Source organism: Vanacampus margaritifer, chromosome 17 (genome assembly GCF_051991255.1).
Source record: "Vanacampus margaritifer isolate UIUO_Vmar chromosome 17, RoL_Vmar_1.0, whole genome shotgun sequence".
NCBI lineage: Eukaryota > Metazoa > Chordata > Actinopteri > Syngnathiformes > Syngnathidae > Vanacampus > Vanacampus margaritifer.
In genome coordinates, this window is record NC_135448.1 from 14,233,325 (window position 1) to 14,253,229 (window position 19,905).

Below are 19,905 nucleotides of genomic sequence, written 5' to 3' on the forward strand. Positions count from 1 at the left end.
CTCCCTGGCCAATGATGGTGAGAGGGAGGGGGGCCTTGATGCGACTGTGTTGGCAAGGGAGACGGCAGCGGTTCATTCATCATCTTCTTCCTCACTTAGAGAGGTGAGTTCACCGGCAAAATCGCAGTTTCACACCAGGAAGGAAGTGTTTGGGACCCAAAGGCTACACGGAGAACAGGAGAAATTTTATTCCCCCCCCCCCAGAACATTAGCAGGTGAGCAGACTGCATTTTGATTCTTTAATAATCTGAATAATTTGTATTACTACTAAGAAGAAGTCACTGGATGCGGTTTGTTATTCAAGGTGATGCTCTCTGGGGGAAGTGATCCCTTCGCTCTGTCTGCTAGGCGGGCTCCAAACATCCAGTACCGCAAAATAATTCACAACAAGGCTCGCTACACTGAGCAGATGCAAGCAGGTTATTGCTCAAGGACACTTCGGGGTGCAAGATAACATGCAATACGGGATACTGGGGCGCAATAGTGACTATGACGCGCACTGCTTTTGCCTCTGCATTGATCAGAACACGAAGCCGTGCCCTTCATGCTCCTTAACAAGGATACCTCAAGTGTGCAGGAAAGCAACGTAGGTTTGAAATGAGCGAGAGTATTCCGCATACTAGCGCAGATTGCGATTTCCATGCACATTACTGGTGGCCTTCAGGCATGTGTCTTAATAAGGTCCGCATATATGCTGCTCATTGATTGGCCGATTAGTTCATGATAATTGCATCGTAGCCGGTCCATGTCTTCAATGCAGTCGATATACTTGAGGACGAATTCTCATTTGTTAAGTTGCTTCACAACACTCATGGTACCGTGTACGACTTCTGCGTACCACAATTGGTGTCTCCGAAAATGTAAAAGGAGTTAGAATTGGAGTATACAACTTTTGCGGGTAATCGCAGATTAAAATTTTTTATAGTGTAGTATAAAGGCAAGTTCGCGTTATAATATATAATATAAAAAATGCAGCATTTAGGACTACCGGAAGAGATGCAGCGTATTTAAAAAGCGAGATGAAAAGGCAGAGAAGGTCCTCAACTAAACTCTAGTAATACAGAGCAGATTGTATATATGCTTGTGAGTATTGTTTTTATGCTCTTGTTTGTCTGTGCGATTAAGTAGAAGGTGCTTAAGTTTAAACATCCATGCTAATTTCCGTTTCGTATTATATGTTAGCATTAAGCTAGCAGAATTTTAACCACACAAAATTACAGTAGTGGTTCGGTAGAACATTTTGGCGTTCAAATATGGACTGAACCCTGTTCGAGCATTGCGCAATTCCCTTCCCTATCATCCCACCTCTGTTACTTCCTACGAATCCGGAATATTCTCGGAATGACTTTGCCGCGACCGTCCCGCGTCGATGCTGTTTTTTTTTTTTTATACTCACATCTGTGTAGAACAACTACCTTTTTGCTGCAAACTCCACTGTAAACATTAGTGTCTATTATGCCAATTGTGGCAGTAAAGCAAACTTTGACCATTATCTTAATTCCCGAGGGGAGCAAATGAGGCATTTATTTGAAGTATGGTGTTTATTTATTGAAGTGGCCACAAAATTATAAACAGTGCTTCTACTAATTGACATTTCCAGCGGCTATTATTGGCTCACTGCTATTGCTAATCATGATCCTAATGCATGTTTGCTACCACGATGACAGGTGATTTTTGATATTTGAGAAAATATGATTTTTTGTTTGGGGGGGGGGAGCACAATGAATTGAAGAAGCCACTGTCTTCACAATACCGCATGATAAATCAGTGGCAGTCATTTCTGACGTTTTCAGTTCATCCCCTTACACCGCCGCCACCATCCCCCAATCTGCATCATAACGTGCCGCACATAAATTTGGATGCAGGTGCGCGGCACGCAGGCCGCTAGCTGCAGGTAATTTCCTAAAGTAATGACACCACTAATTCCATTATTGACAACAAGCAATGGAAAGACGCCGGCTGACGCATGACGACAGCTATTTCCTCCGCTCATTGATTTATATTCTATGTGGCGTTGAAGAGTTTTTTTTTTTTTTTCTTTATCCTGGCAAAAGATGCGACGACGTCAGCCATCCTACGTTTTTCTACGTCTGTCTTATATGTTGTGCCTGATGTTCAACACCTCTTTGGCGAAAATAACTGGCTATGCGTGTGTGTGTGTGTGTGTGTGTGCGCGCGCGCGCGATGTGCGAAGTGCATATGGTGTGCGTTTGTGTGCTTTTGTGCGAAGGCACACGCTATCTGCTACCAAGGCCGCAGACGAGGAATGCACTTCGCTGCTTTCAAACGGAGCCTCTTGAAAATCTGATGAAAATAAACATATGCCTACAAAGGCATGATTAATTGAAATTGCTCATTTTGGCTTTCACAATTTGAGTTTATTATTATTATTTTTTTTAATCACATTAAACTTTTTTTTTTTTTTTTACAAATAATTTCTGGTGGCGGGCAAGCTCGGGTTACGTACCAACGGAACTGGAGGACCTCGGAGGACTGACTTTTTCTTTCTCTGTTTAGTACTCAAAACAGTGGAATGGAGCGACATTCCCCAGACTTGAAAAGTTAGCGTGTCAAAGTCATTTTTGTCACCAGCCACTTTGTAGTTTATGGCTTCTCTCAGAGGGCCGTTCTGACAGCGAAACCAAAATGTTTCGTTGTGTTACTATGCATACACAAATTGATGGATTACTAGTTTTGAAATAAGAAGTCAAGGATAATATTTTCTTCAATTATTGTTCAAAGTACTGTAAAATGGCTAACAAAAAATATATTGCAACATCTCAATGTTATTATTTATTACCTGTGACCATTTGAAATTTGGCTACAAATTTCAGCAAATATCATGTAAATTGACACACATGATTTGCTTTCGCGGGCCATATAAACTTATGCGGCGGCTCGGATCCGGCCCCCAAACCTTGAGTTTGACACCTGTGATCCATGCTCTACAAGAATCACTAGAGTGGAGCTACTTTTTTCTTTTTCTTTTTTAAACAAAGAAAGAATGATTTCAATGACAAAATGCAACTGATTAACTCATTCACTCCCAGCCATTTTCAGTGAAGCAACCCCCTTCGCTCACGGATGTTTTACTGGATTTTGACTGATTTTGCAAGGCCCACAGAATATTGTGTTCTTTGGCTGGAAAAAAAATGGAACCTACCAAAAGAAAGATTCTTCATCAGGAAAAAAAAGTATATTTTTGCAACAATTAGCATTAGAATATAGCTAAGTAGCTATAGCTAAGTTTCAACATTATTCACAAACCTGTTGAAAACACTTGGAAAAAGAGCTTGACCTCTTCAGGTCAGAGGCTGCATCAAAGCCTTCTGTATGCTCTACCATTAAAAAAAACACATTTAAACAAAAACGTATTAATACGTTTTTGGGAGCAAATGATGACATATACTGATTATTATATAGTAGCTGCGGCATTTTAAGACAAACAAAGATTAAATGTAATTTTTACAGATAGTTAAGACTTTTACATCCAATAATGGTTCAGCAACGCGGTCACAATTGACACGATCATCTAGTACCAACATTATAAATCGCTTGTCTCATTTTCATGTACATGCCAATCAATGCATTGATTGGACTCGAGCGTATTCCCCGTTGTTGTTTTCCCATCAAGTAGCGAGGCGCACAGTGACACCAGCATGATCCTGTGATTGTCGGGTTACGTCAATAAACACGGCGCTAATCAGTGCAGAAGCAATACGGACTGCTTCATTCAGTCACACGGGTTGACGTCATGGCCGAGTCGAGAAACTGTGGGTTTGATTCGAAAAAGCGGGCACTTGGGTGGTCTACCGTTAGTATTGTTTCTCAAATAGCTATCAAAGCGGGGCATGATGTGTGGAATGAGGTGGCGGTGATTGCATCAGTTGATATAAAAAAATGAAAAAAAAAAAACAGACAGAGGGGAAGTCAACTGGGGCAGGCCCAGTTGGGAAAGGGCCCGTCTCAATTGGCTAATCCATCATTTCTTGCTCTATTGCTTTTTGGCGGCGACAATGTGTTGTCAAGGCAACACATCGCTGAGCTGCCCTCAAGACCATCCATTGACTTACAGAGAGCATAAACACACACACACGCACACACACACACACGTTTGTTTTACTATCTTTGTGGGGCCATCTCATTGACATAATGCATTTCCTAGCCCCTTCCCCGAACCCCAACCATCAAAAATGATTGCCTACCCCTATTCCTTACCCTAACCTCAACCATAACCCAATTCAAACCTAAACTCTAAAACCAAGTCTTGACCCTCAAAAAGAGGTCTAAACTTGTGGGGCCCAGCAAAATGGCCCCACTTGGATGGGTGGGCCCCACAACTCTGTGAAATCCCGAAATGTTGGCCCCACTTTGTAACAAAAACAAGACCACACACACACACTGACACAATTGTCGCTGATCAGGACTAGGTCTGGTATTTGACTGGTATCCCATTGATTGTTCCTCTGTCAGTCTATTGTACTTTTTCCACTAAAGGTTATTGCCAACACACACACACACAAACATATGTGTCATTCGATTAAAATGTTTTCGCAAATTAATTGCACAATATTGTGACTCCTCCAAATTTGGCTACACACGTGAGCAGAGGTTTTTTTAGGCCATTTTCACTGACGCAACCCCCCTCGCTACCCAGCTGTTTTACTGGATTTTGACTGATTTTGCAAGGCCCACTGAAAATTGTGTTCTATTACTGTAAAAACATGGTGATTAGAGTATCAGGAAAAAAAATTATATCTTCTTTAAGTTTCATCATTATTGACAAATCTGTTAAAAAAAACAGTGGGGAAATTAATCTTTTTGCAACATGGCCCTGGTTGATCTCTTATACTCTGCTGCCACCTGCTGGCCGTTTTTGGAATAGCTACTGTTGCTTTAAACATTCGCTTCAGTTCAGAGGCTGCATCAAGGCTTTCTGTATGCTCTAGCATAAAAAAAAAATCCCCATAAAAAAAATATAAATACGTCTATGGTCCACGTCCATTTGTGCACAGCACTAATATATACGTATACAATATAAACCATGCTTTTCCATCCCAATCCCAGCTTCTCCCAGCTCATTTTCAGTCACAGCGATACTCATTCTTCCACCCGCTCTCGGCTTTCAGCTTTCAATTCGAGCCTGATTGTCATAATAGTGTAGGCGTAGGCACACTGCTTCCTGACCTCGTTTGCTTCTCGCATGGAAAAATGTATCCTAACAAGAGTGGTATGATGTTTATTTTTCAATACGGTGGTACCTCGGAGTTTGAACATAATTCGTTCCTGCCAAGTGTTCAAAGTCCGAATTGTTCAACCTCCGAAACATTTTTTTCCCATAGGAAATAATGTAAATGCAATTAATCCGTTCCCAAGCTCCAAAAATAGGAAATTCCTATTTTAATTTCTATTAGGTTTTTTTTACATTTACAGTACAGTACAGTATTCAAACAATAAAAATACTTTACCTGTTGTGGTGTTTAACTCATTCACTGCCATTGACGGCTATAGACGTCAGAAATTCAATTAAAAAAATCATAAGTATTTCTATTAGTTTAACATTTTTTCCACTTTTGTTAACAAGAGTACGAAAACCTAGATTTCTAGATAGAGGTCGAACATTTTGGAGATGAAAAATCAGTCATGATAATGCAAAGTGCGTAGGATTGATTGTCGCTTAACTGTGTCTTGAAGCAATGGAGGCAAAAGCTAAACCTATAATTTCAATTTACAGTGTTTAGGAACGACTACTGAATAACTGAAATGGCACACGATGGTGGCAAAGCACTACTTTTATTAGACGGGGTCACGACCTAGCTAAACGAAGCTCCTCCAGTCACGAGTTAGATGCCACAGGATGGTAGCAAAGCAATGCAATGCAGTAAATAGGTGACTTTTTCAGCGAATAGCGAAAAACGCATCACAAACTTGGCGCGCATAAAACATGAAGCCCGGCGCGATTAATGACGTATAAAACAATTTTAATTAATAACCAGCGATGCGGCAGTTGTCTCGTCAGTCTAACAAGACTTTGACATACCATTCATCAGAAGTTAACCGCGGCGTGAGATGACACGCGCGTCCGATTTTGTGTTTACTATCAGCCCGACAGCTGCAAGGAGCGAGCGAACACGCTTTCGTTACCCAATAAGACGCACGTCTGTCTTGTCCAATGTCTGCTGCTATAAATTAGCGCCGGATGCCTCCTGTCTGCCTGCTCGCCCGCCGTCTATCTTTGTCATCTGTTCACAAGCTGTCTCTCCCCCGCAATGGTCGTCTCCCTCCGAGGTGGGAATCCACATTGAGTCATCTGTGCATTCACCTCTTATTCAACGTCGGGCTGAGTGATATGAAATTCACATAAAATATCTGATTTTTTTCATTCATAAAAAAAGTAAAATGCTAATTATGTTGTCCCATTCAACACTTTTACTTCAAAACTTTTTTTCTTTTCCTATTAATTACACACAGGAATCAAGCAAAAAAAAATCCCTTACAATTTCTCTTTTGTCAACCTTTATAGAGCTAATACTTTTTAGCATCAAGCTAGCTTTGCTCACAATGGGAAATGACTAAAACAAACAAACACAAATCTAATGACATCAGGAAAATTATACGTTGCTTCTCTGAATACAGGGCTGGATTGGCACAAAAAAAAAAAATCGGCCTGTTTCAGTTTGCAATCTATATTTTAACTGGCCTACTGGACTGGTCCCTCTAAATTGTGGGCCGGTCTTTTAGGGGTAAAATGTCGGGGGAAATAATAATTAAAAAGCACTGCAAAAGAGGCCGGCCCACCGGGCATCTGCCCCGAATGCCAAATGGCCAGTCCAGCCCTGTCTGAATATGTGATGTCATGGTTGTTAATGTTAATGCTTCCTGGTTCACGTCATCTCAAATCAATCAATCAACCAATCATCAAGTTCTCAACCCGAAAAACCTGAAAAAAAAGTCAAAACTACTGATTTGTGTGTGTAAATGCATGGAATAAAAGTAAAAAGTGATCCGAAAAATAAATACTAATAAATGCTAGGTGTCTTTACACTTGAAAAACAAAACAAAAAAAACTACTAAGTACAGTGACAAAATGTTTTGTTGCCTAACAAGGGGTTCCTAATGAAGTGGCCGTTGATAGGGGGCCATATATGTGCCCGGATGACGTGCGTGTCCTGTTGCCCTCAATCGTGCGGACATTTTGACTGCTCCAAACGAGAAAAACTGGCAACAGGATATCTGCGTATTTTTCCTGACGTGAGCGCGTTTGGAGCCTCGTCAAAGACGTCAGCGTGCGCGGCGGCAGCTTGTTGCCGCACCAACTCAACGCCCTTTGATGGCATGCGGGAGAATCTGCGGCAGCCTAAAGCCGTGCGTCTTTCCTATTTCACATATTGTAATTAAATGTCCCGGACGTCAGAGCACATTACATGAGTGTTTCTTGGGATTTGACTCTTTGTGAAGTGCCACGGTTACTCACGTCTGTCTTTGAATGAAGTAGTAAAATCAATTAAATGAATGAATGTTTAATTAAAAATTAAAATTTAAATCTTGTTAAATAAAAGTTGCATTAATTATTTACAAACTGTAAAATAACATTTATTTAAAGCTGTATATAAAAAAAAAACATGTTTAAATACTTGGTTGATTAATTTACTGTAACTACTAGATAAAGTAATTTTTTTATTTATTGTAATAAATAATTGGTTATATAAATCAAATATAATCAATACAATTATTGTATTCATTATAACAAATCATCATTTTAGTCTGAACTCTGAAATAATAGATTGATTGATTATAAAACATGCTACTAATAAATCTGAAAATTATACTAGTGCAACGTCCTGCCTCACTATTAGCATGTTGTCCTATTGTTAAGAAATGTCAAACAGTGTAAAAAAAAAAAAAAAAGCGCGTCACTAAATTCATTCTACTAGTGCACTTATTTGTCTTACAACAAGAACTACCAGCATACTAGTAAATTGACTTTTGAGTATCTATTCAATATCATTTATATCCATCTAAAGGTTTATGTAATACGCTCTTTGTCCTTTGAAAATTGCACACAGCAGTAGGATAAATACTAGGTACTAGTTGACAATCGTGTGCTACTAGTTACATTACAAATGCTACAAATAAACATCTAAAACTTTACTAGTAGCACTTGTAACGCACAGATGTCAACTAGCGCATCACTAGTAGCATGTCGTTTCCTACTAGTACGCCAAAGCTGTGCACTAGTGTGTAAAAATGACATACGGCAGTGGAAGGCACATTTGTTGTACAGTACTAGTGCGCCCAACTTACGATACGATACGATACGATACGATACGATACGATATACTTTTATTTTCCCCGTGGGGAACTTTTTCCTGGACTCCGTCCAGCTGCAGTTTACAGTAAAGAGAAAACAACAGAATAGAAAGAGATAAAATTTAAGTTGTTGTACTACTTTGCTGAATTCTTACTAGTGAGGACAAACTACATGGATCATCAGTTGGAGGATATTAAAAACGGCTTAAGAAATCTAATAGCCAAAGACAAACAATTTCTACTTCTCGAAGATTCTGGCAAGGACGCAAAGCCTTCCAGGGAATCATTTTTAATTTGCATGAACTTGCCGGTTGCGCCCGCCGTGCCGTCACGAGCGCTGTTTATTTTGATTCCCTCAAAACGGGATTGCTTTTTGACGTCTTTCGCCTCGCGCGGGCTAATGGAGCGTCTGGACGTCATGCCGGGCAAACTCTATTACGAGCCGCGTTTGCTCCCTAACCGAGGGAAGAATCTCATCCGTCTCAGCTGGTGGCCTACAAGTATTAGAATTCTATCAACAAACACCACAGCCGTGCCCATGAAGCTTATTTGCTAGCTCGTGTCGTGACGCTGACATTTTCGAGTTAAAGGCCGAGCGGACTGTCCTTCATTCCTCTCCTTGTAACCCCCTCGTGGCTCTCCGACGGCGCCTACAAAAATCTTGCTGCAGGTTACGGTGAGGGGTTTGGTGGCCTCTCTCTCTCCGTCTCTCTCTTAACATGACTCATTGGTCATATTTTCGCCACAAAGCTCCTGGGTGAGCAGTTTTAGAGAGGAAGGATTGTCCTGGTGTGCAAGTGTGGCTATGACTCATGGATGGCGTCATGAAGGGACCGCAGTGGTCCGTGGGAGGTTAATGGGCCATTTTATGGCCACGAGAACTATCAGGCGTGTGGATTGGAGGCCATTTTTAAGGCGGCGGACTTTTTGGTTTAATGGATGTGCATCAGTGAAACGATACAGTTCAAGCAAGATAGTTTTTACGTTCGTGTGGTTATTATAGTTTTGGAATTGTCTTTTTAGTTAGTTTTTATTTAGTTTTGAGTTTTTTTTAAATTAGTTAGTTTTAATTAGTTTTAACGGTGGTTCTATTAGTTTATATTAGTTTTATGTATTTAAAAAATGCTTAGTTTTAGTTAGTTTTAGTTTTTTGTTTGTTTGTTGTTATTTTAAAAAAAAAAGTATATTACTTGTGCGCAGAGGTGGCAAATCCAGGTCAAGAAAGTAAAAACCCTGCCACAGTTTGGCTTTAGCCAATGATGCTAGCTAGCTGCTAGGGAGCAGGTAAACGAACACCATGGGAGCTAGCCAGGGCGCTAGCTAACTAGCTAGCTAGTACCTGGGGTTAAAGCCAAAGGGTTTTTACTTAGTTAATTAGTTTTAGGTATTTAAAAAATGCTTAGTTTTAGTTTTTTGTTTGTTTGTTTGTTATTTAAAAAAAAAAGTATATTACTTGTGCGCAGAGGTGGCAAATCCAGGTCAAGAAAGTAAAAACCCTGCCACAGTTTGGCTTTAGCCATTGATGCTAGCTAGCTAGCTAGCTGCTAGGGAGCAGGTAAACGGGTAAACCATGGGAGCTAGCCAGGGCGCTAGCTAACTAGCTAGCTAGTACCTGGGATTAAAGCCAAAGGGTTTTTACTTAGTTAATTAGTTAATTAGTTTTAGGTATTTAAAAAATGCTTAGCTTTAGTTTTTTGTTTGTTTGTTTGTTATTTAAAAAAAAAAGTATATTACTTGTGCGCAGAGGTGGCAAATCCAGGTCAAGAAAGTAAAAACCCTGCCACAGTTTGGCTTTAGCCATTGATGCTAGCTAGCTAGCTAGCTAGCTGCTAGGGAGCAGGTAAACGAGCACCATGGGAGCTAGCCAGGGCGCTAGCTAACTAGCTAGCTAGTACCTGGGGTTAAAGCCAAAGGGTTTTTACTTTCTGGACCTGCATTTGCCACCTCTGCTTGTGCGCAATATTTAATAAACACCATGGTAAAATTTAAAAAAGTAACACATTTCTTACCTAGCGTTCATTTATTCATTCATAAATGGTGGCAGGTGTGAACACAGCTCAGTCTTGCAAGTGCATTTTCTTGTTTGTCGCCGTCCTGACACGACGACACACGACGACAATCCATCACCGCTCTTGTTTATCATCAAGTCTCACCTGTGTTGACCCCATCTCTATCTCTTCGTCTCCCCCCCCCCCCCTAGATAGGCGAGGCATCATGGGGAAACACAACAGCAAGCTGGCCCCGGAGGTCCTGGACGACCTGACCAAGAACACGGAATTCAACGAGGCCGAGCTCAAGCAGTGGTACAAAGGTTTCCTGAAGGATTGCCCTTCTGGCATTCTCAATCTGGAGGAGTTTCAACAGCTCTACGTCAAGGTCAGCATGGCCGCCAACTCAGATTTTGGTGAAGGAGGTTACAGAGAGTTAGCATGCTAATTAGCAACACATTGCCGGAAGGTGAAATTGTACTTTGCTTTTATTCTAAGGACTCAGCTGGATTATTATTAGCTTGTTATGCTGCTGTGACTAATCACCTGTTTGGGTGTAATGGGGGAAAAGGACAGTTATACTGGATTAAGCATTCCTTTTCTATATCATGGTTCACTTTAGAAAATCCTTCCCTTCCATTGACGCCATTTTCTCTCCCTTTTAATTATTTTTTTTTTTTTTTATAGTTTTTTCCATACGGCGACGCCTCCAAGTTTGCTCAACACGCTTTCCGGACGTTTGACAAGAACGGAGATGGGACCATCGACTTCAGGGAGTTCATCTGTGCCCTGTCCATCACCTCCAGGGGCAGCTTTGAGCAGAAGCTCAACTGGGCCTTCAACATGTACGACCTGGACGGCGATGGCAAGATAACCCGCGTGGAGATGCTGGAGATCATCGAGGTAGGCCGATGAGGAGGACAGCCACAGTATGTTGTGATCTGACAATGTGCAACCAAATTGTCTATCATGGAATTTTATTATTCTGCTACTCGGATAAATGAGGTTGTGTATTGTCAACTCAGTGTCTCCACCTGGGAACAGGTCTGCAAACTGTGGCTGTCTAAAAAAATATATATATTTTTTTTTCATATATTTTTTTATTTTTTTTAGATAAAATATTCTTAAAATTAATTAATGATTCAATAGAAAATTAATAATTCAATATTAAAAAAATGTCCAGAAAAGAGAGATGAAAAGTAAATAAAAACATTTTAAATACCTAAAAAAGGTCCTAAAAGGAAAGAAAGAAAAAGCAGAAAATGACTATAAAATGTCCCGAAAATTACCCCCAAAAATGTCCAGAAAAGAGAGATGAAAAGTAAATAAAAACATTTTAAATACCTAAAAAGGTCCTAAAAAGAAAGAAAGAAAAAGCAGAAAATGACTATAAAATGTCCCGAAAAATACCCCCAAAAAATGTCAGACAATTGAATAAAAAAGGCAGAAAAGAAAATGTTTAAAAGTAACCATAAAATGTCCAAACACAAAAGAAGAAATCCTGAAAATTACCACAAAATGTCCACAAACATGTCAGAAAATTGATAGCAAAAAAGGCAGAAATAAACATAAAAAAAATGTCTAAAAAAGGAAGAAGAGAGGCATAAAATCACAATAATATCACCATAAAATTGGCAAAAATGTCAGAAAGGCAGAAAAGTCTAAAAATGTATGAAAATTTATACACACAAAAAAAGTAGAAGAAAATTGATCTCTACGTATTGGACGCTAGTACATTAGACTAAGACTAGCACACACTTTCGTTCAACACAATCTTCAAATGTTTTGCGGTTCCAGACAGATTTTTAGTTATTTGAAATCAGAAGCAGACATTATTGAGACATATTGGATAATATTAAGCAATGCTATTTCAGAGCTTCCAAATGATCTGATGATAAGGGCTGACTTGGAACCAATCACAAGAAGGAGTCATGTCAAAACAACCTATGACAGGACTCTCTCGGTTTGTGGTCAAATCAAGAAAAACATTACTTTTATGTCGCTGTTAGCTTCCCCCAAATGATCAGACAGATACGGGAGTTTATTTACCACATTTGTTTTTTTAAATGTGTAAGCTGAGAACGAGTCAAAAAAGGTTATGAGAAATTTGGTGAGCCTGCCATGGTTAGTTTCCTGCTAAAATTTCCAATTCTGTCATTTCTAACTTAATTTTGCACACTTTTCTACCCGATGCAATCAATCGAAGTGTATCACGCGTTTTTTTTTAATCCTTTAAGTCTTTAAGTCTACAATTTGCGAAAATTCTGAAACACTTTTGTTAGCAATATAAAATGTCGATTTTTACTCCCGCAGGCCATTTACAAGATGGTGGGCACGGTGATCATGATGCGCATGAACGAAGACGGCCTGACCCCGCAGCAACGCGTCGACAAGATCTTCTCCAAGATGGACAAAGACCACAACGACGAGATTTCCCTGGAGGAGTTCAAGGAGGCGGCCAAGTCAGACCCCTCCATCGTCTTACTGCTGCAGTGTGACATGCAGAAGTAGACGCTGATTGTGTGGAGTAGGGGGAGGTGAAGAGTGGAAAATGGAGGAGATGGAGGAAGGAAATCTAAGATTGCAAGGACATCACCCCCCCCCCTGTTTATTTTATCATTACAAATCAGGAGATATTTAAAAAACAATCAAAAATCCTAAATATGGCACGCAAAATTTGACGGCGCAATGACGTGTATGTGCGTCCATTTTAATGCGTCACTGGTGTGTTTGGGTGTAAATCAGTCAAATCCCCTCCCACATTCTTAAATAGATTACTGTACAACATGACATTTGGGCTTAAAACTAAACCTCATTAAAAGTTCATTACAATGACGATATGATTATAAACAGCATCAAGGATGATTACACGCTACTTGTGCTAAAGCATCCTAGAGTTTGAGAAGAAAAGGGAGTCCCCCGTTAAGACAAAGAGTATTTTCACGTATGGAGGCAGCACTTCATCGTTTCTCCTGCGAGTGTTTCAATAGTGTGCGAGACAGTGTTTCATGTTTGTGTGTCAAAAGTCATCCCGAATTCGCACCCTCATACGTGAGACACAAATATTTCTCTACAAGCAATTACAAAGTCAAACGTAAACTCATGTTTCCATTACAATCACAAGTTATGGACTGGTGTTAAATATGTGATGTTTACGTTTAGAGCACCACAAGAAGTGAAAATAATAGCATGACTAAAGATAGTGACTATTACCTGTAAAGGCCAAACGTTCCTCCTTCCTGTCCCTGCTCGTTTTGTCTCCGTCTTTCTCCACCCAAATGTCACAGGGGAAACGCTTTGATTCGAGGTGCAGGTAGAGGAACTCTGTTGAACTCCGCTCTGATCTTGAAAGACTTAAAAAAAAAAAAGAGAAATCAATGTGGGAAAAATAGCAAAAGGTTGAAAAGGGAACTATGTGATGTGGGCGCACCTGTTGGTGAAAGAGAAAGCTAAACATTTGTAATGACTTGAATTATGTGCGTATATCAGCTTTATTATGTGGATGAAGAAGTTATGTAGGCTGGAGATTGCGTTTGTTGTATCTTTTCGTTCTCTGTGCTAAGATGCTAGGCTAGCTGGCATGTGAACGCCAACACACGTTGAAATCATGTTAAGCTTGAATTAGCTTAGCTTAGCCAAGCACAAAGACTCATTTTGTGGAATTACCATTTTTCATTTTCAAGATGTTTTATTTTCCCTCTGTGTCTGAGCTTAGATGCTAAGCTAACTGGCATGAGAATGCTATGTACAAAGGTTAAAATCTAGCGTAGCTTAGCCGAGGACAACGACTCATTTGATGATAATGTTACATTTTGATTATGCTGATGAGAGCGTTAGACAGGTTGGCGTTTGTGTTTTTATTCTACAATGCTAAGCTAACTGGCGACAAGGATGCTACGTACATACATTGAAATCACTATTTATAAAAATGTCACTTATTTGGGGTAAACAAACGAGATTGATCAGCTTTGCTATGTTGACTTTGATTTCGATTTGATGTTTCTTTGCTAAGATAACATTGGCGGTTTATTAGCTTCATTAGCCAACAACTGTAGAATCAGCTATTATGTTTGGACCGCGTCCAACTTTTAACATCTTGTTGACATTGAAAACACTCAACACACAAACACTTTCTGGAATACTTTATAAATATCTCACGGATGTGCTGGGAATTAAATTTCTCCTCCTCCTCCTCTATCTCCTCAAAGTCACATAACAAGCCCTCCTGTGTTCGATACTGTAATTATTATAAAATGTATATGTACATTATGACACAATGGTATTTATGATTATAAAACAATGTAATATGTAAATGTACTTGAAGCTTAGAACTACTTTCATAACGACGACACAGATACCGTTTGTGTGAGTGTGCGCGCTAATTTTTCAGGCATTCACACGTTTTTTGTATTTGCATCATTTGTGTTACAAAAAGGCGTCTTGGTCTAGTTTTACCAACGTGTGCGTACTGAATGTGTGCGCAAACACATCGAGTATTGTCCCTGCTTTTGTGCTCTACTAGTGCGCGTGTGCGCGCACATCTGTGGGTGTGTGCGTACGCGTGTGTGTGTGCTTTTATTCGCTGTGGAACACACACCATAAACACTCACATAGAAAAGTGCTGGTCTCAACTGGAAAAGATACATAGATGTGAGTTAGGTGTCATAGCGCCGCCCAGTGGAGGGAAGCAGCATGTCAGGTCAAATTATTACAGCATGCCTCTTCATTTTAGTTCTACTAGATGTTCAAAACTAACTTTTACATTTTTATGGAGTAATTTAAGTTAATAAATATATGGTTTTGTGCACAGTAAACAAAAGACTGGCTATTTTGCTAGTAAGTGAGCTATTGCAATAAATCTGCATAGATGAAGTGCACTAATCCATCATTTTTGTTGTTGTCTTTTTATTTCCACTGACTTGTCAAACAATCCCACAAAATGGCCCACAGCTGTTATTAGGACCACGTTGGACACATGAGAAAAATTCAATTTCCTCCCAAAAACAATCTGCAATTTATTATCATTTGTGCGGAGCCTCCAGTTCAAATTTCAATATCGAAGTGCCAAAGTTGGACTTGTTTTGCTTGGAGCTAAAAATGAAAGAATGCATCACTTACATCACATCACCAGAAATGCTTTAGAAATATGCTTTGTATTTGCGTTTGAATCATTTGTAAATGTCTATTTGTCTTGTCAGATGCTTTCCTGTTTGTTTTGATTAGAAACAAAAAAGTAACGTACTTATTTTTGTTACATGGATTAAAAGACGTGGATGTGGAAAAAGCTGTCTTTGCCTCCTCCTGTTCTGTTGTAGCGCAAGTGCGCACCCGCATAATGTAATGAGTCACCATCTCGCGATGATGTCACCTTGCTGCAGTGACATCACCCCCGGTGTTCCCATGGCAACCCCGGCCAACCAGCTATCACGCGCACGAGCGTCGCAATGGAAGCAAGCGCACACATCATCATAATGATGATGATGATCATCTTCATGAGGATTCGCAATGATGATCAAATAAAAAAGTTGCCTGTGATACAATGCGTAGGAATAATTACTGTAGCTAATAATAATTGGAAATAATAATAAAAAATGAAAAATTAGATACAAATACATAAAATATATATATTAATTGGCATAGTGTAAGACAGGGTCAGGTGATTAATTTTTTACCAAATGAATGCTAATGTAAATAGCATGTAGCTGAAAGCATAACAACAAACTGTCAACAACTTGAAAGTCAACCAGCAAGATGGGACAAATTGTGTCTGACTTTGGTGGTTGTGGCGTATTCAAATTTTAACTACTATCTAAAAATTTGCATTAAGTGGATTTAGTAAGCTCACCCTCTGTAAAACTATTCGGACTGGGTCCGCTCAGCCCCTCTCCGCAGATCAATACGAAACTATTGTGAGCCTCGCTGGATCACATTTCGGCTTTGGGAGAAAACATCACATTTGTGCTGAGCTGCAGAGCGAGAGAGAGAGAGAGAGGACAGTTGGGAGGTCATGGCAGATGTTTGAGATGGATCCAAGTACTTGAAATACATGTGATCTATGCACCCGTGCATTTTTCTAGTCCGGAGCACTACTCAGTTTGACTTTGGAGGTTTGTTGTCTACCCTGCTCTGGTGCGCAGCTTATCGCAGGGGTGCATAACTAGCTGTATGTTCAACACGACGAGCCACAGATGCCTTTGTAAGTGCTGATCCATTATGACCCCAACACACGGGGACAATCAGAATGTACACTAATGGCCTTGCAGTTAGGCGAGTGCTGGATATCCATTAGCAGTTACCTTTAGGGTAATTTAACGTGCACGCACACATGCGCGCGCGCACACACGTGCTCACTAACTCACTCGCTCACATGTTCACTCACTCACATGCTCCTTCACTTACACGCCCACTGACATCACACACAACTGTCCCATCATGTGCTCACCCATTAACTCACTCACACTACCATCATTCTCACTCACTCACTCAGAATCCCATCACTCACTCACTTACTCACTCACTCACTCAGTCTCCCATAATTTTCACTCACTCATTCACTCACTCAGACTCCCATCATTCTCACTCACTCACTCAGACTCCCATCATTCTCACTCACTCACTCACTCACTCACTCAGACTCCCATCATTCTCACTCACTCACTCAGACTCCCATCATTCTCACTCACTCACTCACTCACTCAGACTCCCATCATTCTCACTCACTCACTCGCTGAGATTCCCAACATTCTCACTCACTCACTCACTCACTCACTCACTCACTCACTCACTCATTCAGACTCCCATCATTCTCACTCACTCTTTCACTCACTCAGACTCCCATCATTCTCACTCACTCACTCAGATTCCCAACATTCTCACTCACTCATTCACTCACTCAGACTCCCATCATTCTCACTCACTCATCCACTCACTCAGACTCACATAATTCTCACTCACTCACTCGCTGAGATTCCCAACATTCTCACTCACTCACTCACTCACTCACTCACTCACTCACTCACTCATTCAGACTCCCATCATTCTCACTCACTCTTTCACTCACTCAGACTCCCATCATTCTCACTCACTCACTCAGATTCCCAACATTCTCACTCACTCATTCACTCACTCAGACTCCCATCATTCTCACTCACTCATCCACTCACTCAGACTCACATAATTCTCACTCACTCACTCAGACTCCCATCATTCTCACTCACTCACTCACTCACTCAGACTCCCATCATTCTCACTCACTCACTCGCTGAGATTCCCAACATTCTCACTCACTCTTTCACTCAGTCAGACTTCCATCATTCTCACTCACTCACTCACTCACTCAGATTCCCAACATTCTCACTCACTCATTCACTCACTCAGACTCCCATCATTCTCACTCACTCATCCACTCACTCAGACTCACATAATTCTCACTCACTCACTCAGACTCCCATCATTCTCACTCACTTACTCACTCACACTCCCATCATTTTCACTCACTCATTCACTCACTCAGACTCCCATCATTCTCACTCACTCACTCACTGAGATTCCCAACATTCTCACTCACTCACTCACTCAGACTCCCATCATTCTCACTCACTCACTCACTCACTCACTCACGACTCCCATCATTCTCACTCACTCATTCACTCACTCACTCAGACTCCCATCATTCTCACTCACTCATCCACTCACTCAGACTCCCATCATTCTCACTCACTCACTCACTCACTCAGACTCATCATTCTCACTCACTCATTCACTCACTCAGCCTCCCACCATTCTCACTCACTCACTCCCTGAGCTTCCCAACATTCTCACTCACTCACTCACTCACTCACTCACTCACTCACTCATTCAGACTCCCATCATTCTCATTCACTCATTCACTCACTCAGACTCCCATCATTCTCACTCACTCACTCAGACTCCCATCATTCTCACTCACTCACTCAGACTCCCAACATTCTCACTCACTCACTCACTGACTCGCTCACTCACTCACTCACTCACTCACTCACTCACTCACTCACTCACTCACGACTCCCATCATTCTCACTCACTCAGACTCCCATCATTCTCACTCACTCACTCACTCACTCACTCACTCAGATTCCCATCATTCTCACTCACTCACTCACTCACTCACTCACGATTCCCATCACTCACTCACTTATTCACTCAATTCGAACGCTGAACCTCCAAACTGTGAGACAGACAGCTAGCCACTAGTCCTGCTGCCCAGTTGCTTTGTATTTTTTTTTTCCCCTCAAAGTCTCACTTATCCAAATAATATTTCTCTGCAGCCCACGTGCATTTCCCCGTGTCAACACCAGGCAGCAAAAGGGCAGAGCTCGACTGAACACGGAAGCGTTCCCGCGATTGGCGGTCAGGAGGGCCGCGGCGTGGGATTGGCCGTGACGCATGGAGCGCGTGGGGCACATTGGCGGGACAAAAAAGGGAGGGAGGGAGGTAAGGAGAGGGGGAACGAGGGAGGCCGCTGTTGCTTGCAAGTGAGCAGTGGGGCAGAGAGATAGCAGCAGATGGACTGCGGCTCCCGGCAAATGCACTTTTATACATGACCCTGGTCACTAGGTTGCTATGTGTGAGAGGGGCTAGCCGCGCATTCTTGATTTCCTTTTGCTCTTTCACGCACGGGCAGCTTCCAGCCAGCAGCTGCGAGCTCAGCAAACTCCAACTTCTCGCCAATGCACCTTCGAGGGCCGTCCTACTAAATGCTTCGTACGGCTGCAGCATTTTCTACTCGCTAAGGCCACTTAGAGGGGGCACCTTAACGGGGCGCTCACATTCTCTATGGTGAAGATGAGTGTGGACCCCGTGAAGGTGAAGGAGCTCCAAATTTGCACCTCTTCCAATGGAGAGAAGCGAGAATCCTGGGAGGAGACCGGCAAGCTCCAAGAAGACCGGCTGGGAATCACCGCCAAGCCAAAAGAGGTAAGTTCAACCAACTTTTGCATCACCACTAAAAGATACTCTTCTTCTTTTGATTTTGCCGTCAGCTGTTAATGTACCACGTGAGCAGATTATGGAGATTATGGAGGGTCAAATCATGCATGTCATAACAGCAAACAAGTAAACTGCCTCCAAAAGTACCGCATTTCTGCTAATAGTAGCCGAGGGAGATTCATACCAAAAATATTTTGCTTTAAGCTAAACACCAAAAAGCTCAACCAAACCGTAAAACCAAAGCAAGAAAAGGTCGCTAGCTTAATGCTAACATAATGCAAAACAGAAATTAGCATTGATGATACGGAAATTATACAGTAAATCTTCAAACAACTGCTATTGTACATAAAACTAATAACCTAACTTTCTAGGGTATTTTGTACAAAATGACTCCTTTTTTTATTTTTATTTTGTGCAAAACAACCCAGACATTTGTGTCAAATTGAACCAAACGGGGTTATTTTCAACCCAACTGTTCTGCATTTGGAATTGTCGATATACAGCGAATTGCCATTAATAATAATAATAATTTAAAAAAAAAAATCACTTTTACAGGAGCTAAAACAAATTAAAAAAGACGTGCTAGATATCATCCGAGAGATTGTTTATGTGCCTTGGTAGAAGCTGCTGTTTTGGTTAG

The 19,905-nt window shown here is 41.0% G+C and overlaps 2 protein-coding genes and 1 long non-coding RNA gene across 7 annotated transcripts in view; 2 read left to right on the forward strand and 1 right to left on the reverse strand.

The window, feature by feature from the left end:
- Nucleotides 1-15,586, forward strand: LOC144037687 (hippocalcin-like protein 4). Of its 2 annotated transcripts, XM_077549354.1 has the most exons (5): nucleotides 1-17; nucleotides 100-215; nucleotides 10,511-10,686; nucleotides 10,986-11,201; nucleotides 12,612-15,586. In XM_077549354.1, exons 3-5 carry the CDS (start codon nucleotides 10,525-10,527, stop codon nucleotides 12,807-12,809), a joined length of 576 nt encoding a protein of 191 aa, XP_077405480.1. In that variant the 5' UTR covers nucleotides 1-17; nucleotides 100-215; nucleotides 10,511-10,524; the 3' UTR covers nucleotides 12,810-15,586. The 2 variants fall into 2 exon arrangements, with proteins under 2 accessions (XP_077405480.1, XP_077405479.1); XM_077549353.1 differs by lacking the exon at nucleotides 1-17 and having other exon boundaries at nucleotides 55-215.
- The window catches only part of LOC144037689 (uncharacterized), a 10,109-nt gene continuing 475 nt past the window's right edge, over nucleotides 10,272-19,905 (reverse strand). The window contains exons 2-3 of the long non-coding RNA XR_013289016.1: nucleotides 13,512-13,651; nucleotides 10,272-10,569 (exon numbers count right to left, since the gene is read on the reverse strand). This is a non-coding gene — a long non-coding RNA (uncharacterized LOC144037689). The remainder of the gene's footprint in view (nucleotides 10,570-13,511; nucleotides 13,652-19,905) is intronic.
- The window catches only part of nt5c1aa (5'-nucleotidase, cytosolic IAa), a 13,081-nt gene continuing 11,975 nt past the window's right edge, over nucleotides 18,800-19,905 (forward strand). For all 4 annotated transcript variants that reach the window (XM_077549347.1, XM_077549349.1, XM_077549348.1 and 1 more), the window contains exon 1: nucleotides 18,800-19,253. In XM_077549347.1, coding sequence (XP_077405473.1) covers nucleotides 19,113-19,253 — 141 coding nt within the window. In that variant the 5' untranslated portion in view covers nucleotides 18,800-19,112. The remainder of the gene's footprint in view (nucleotides 19,254-19,905) is intronic.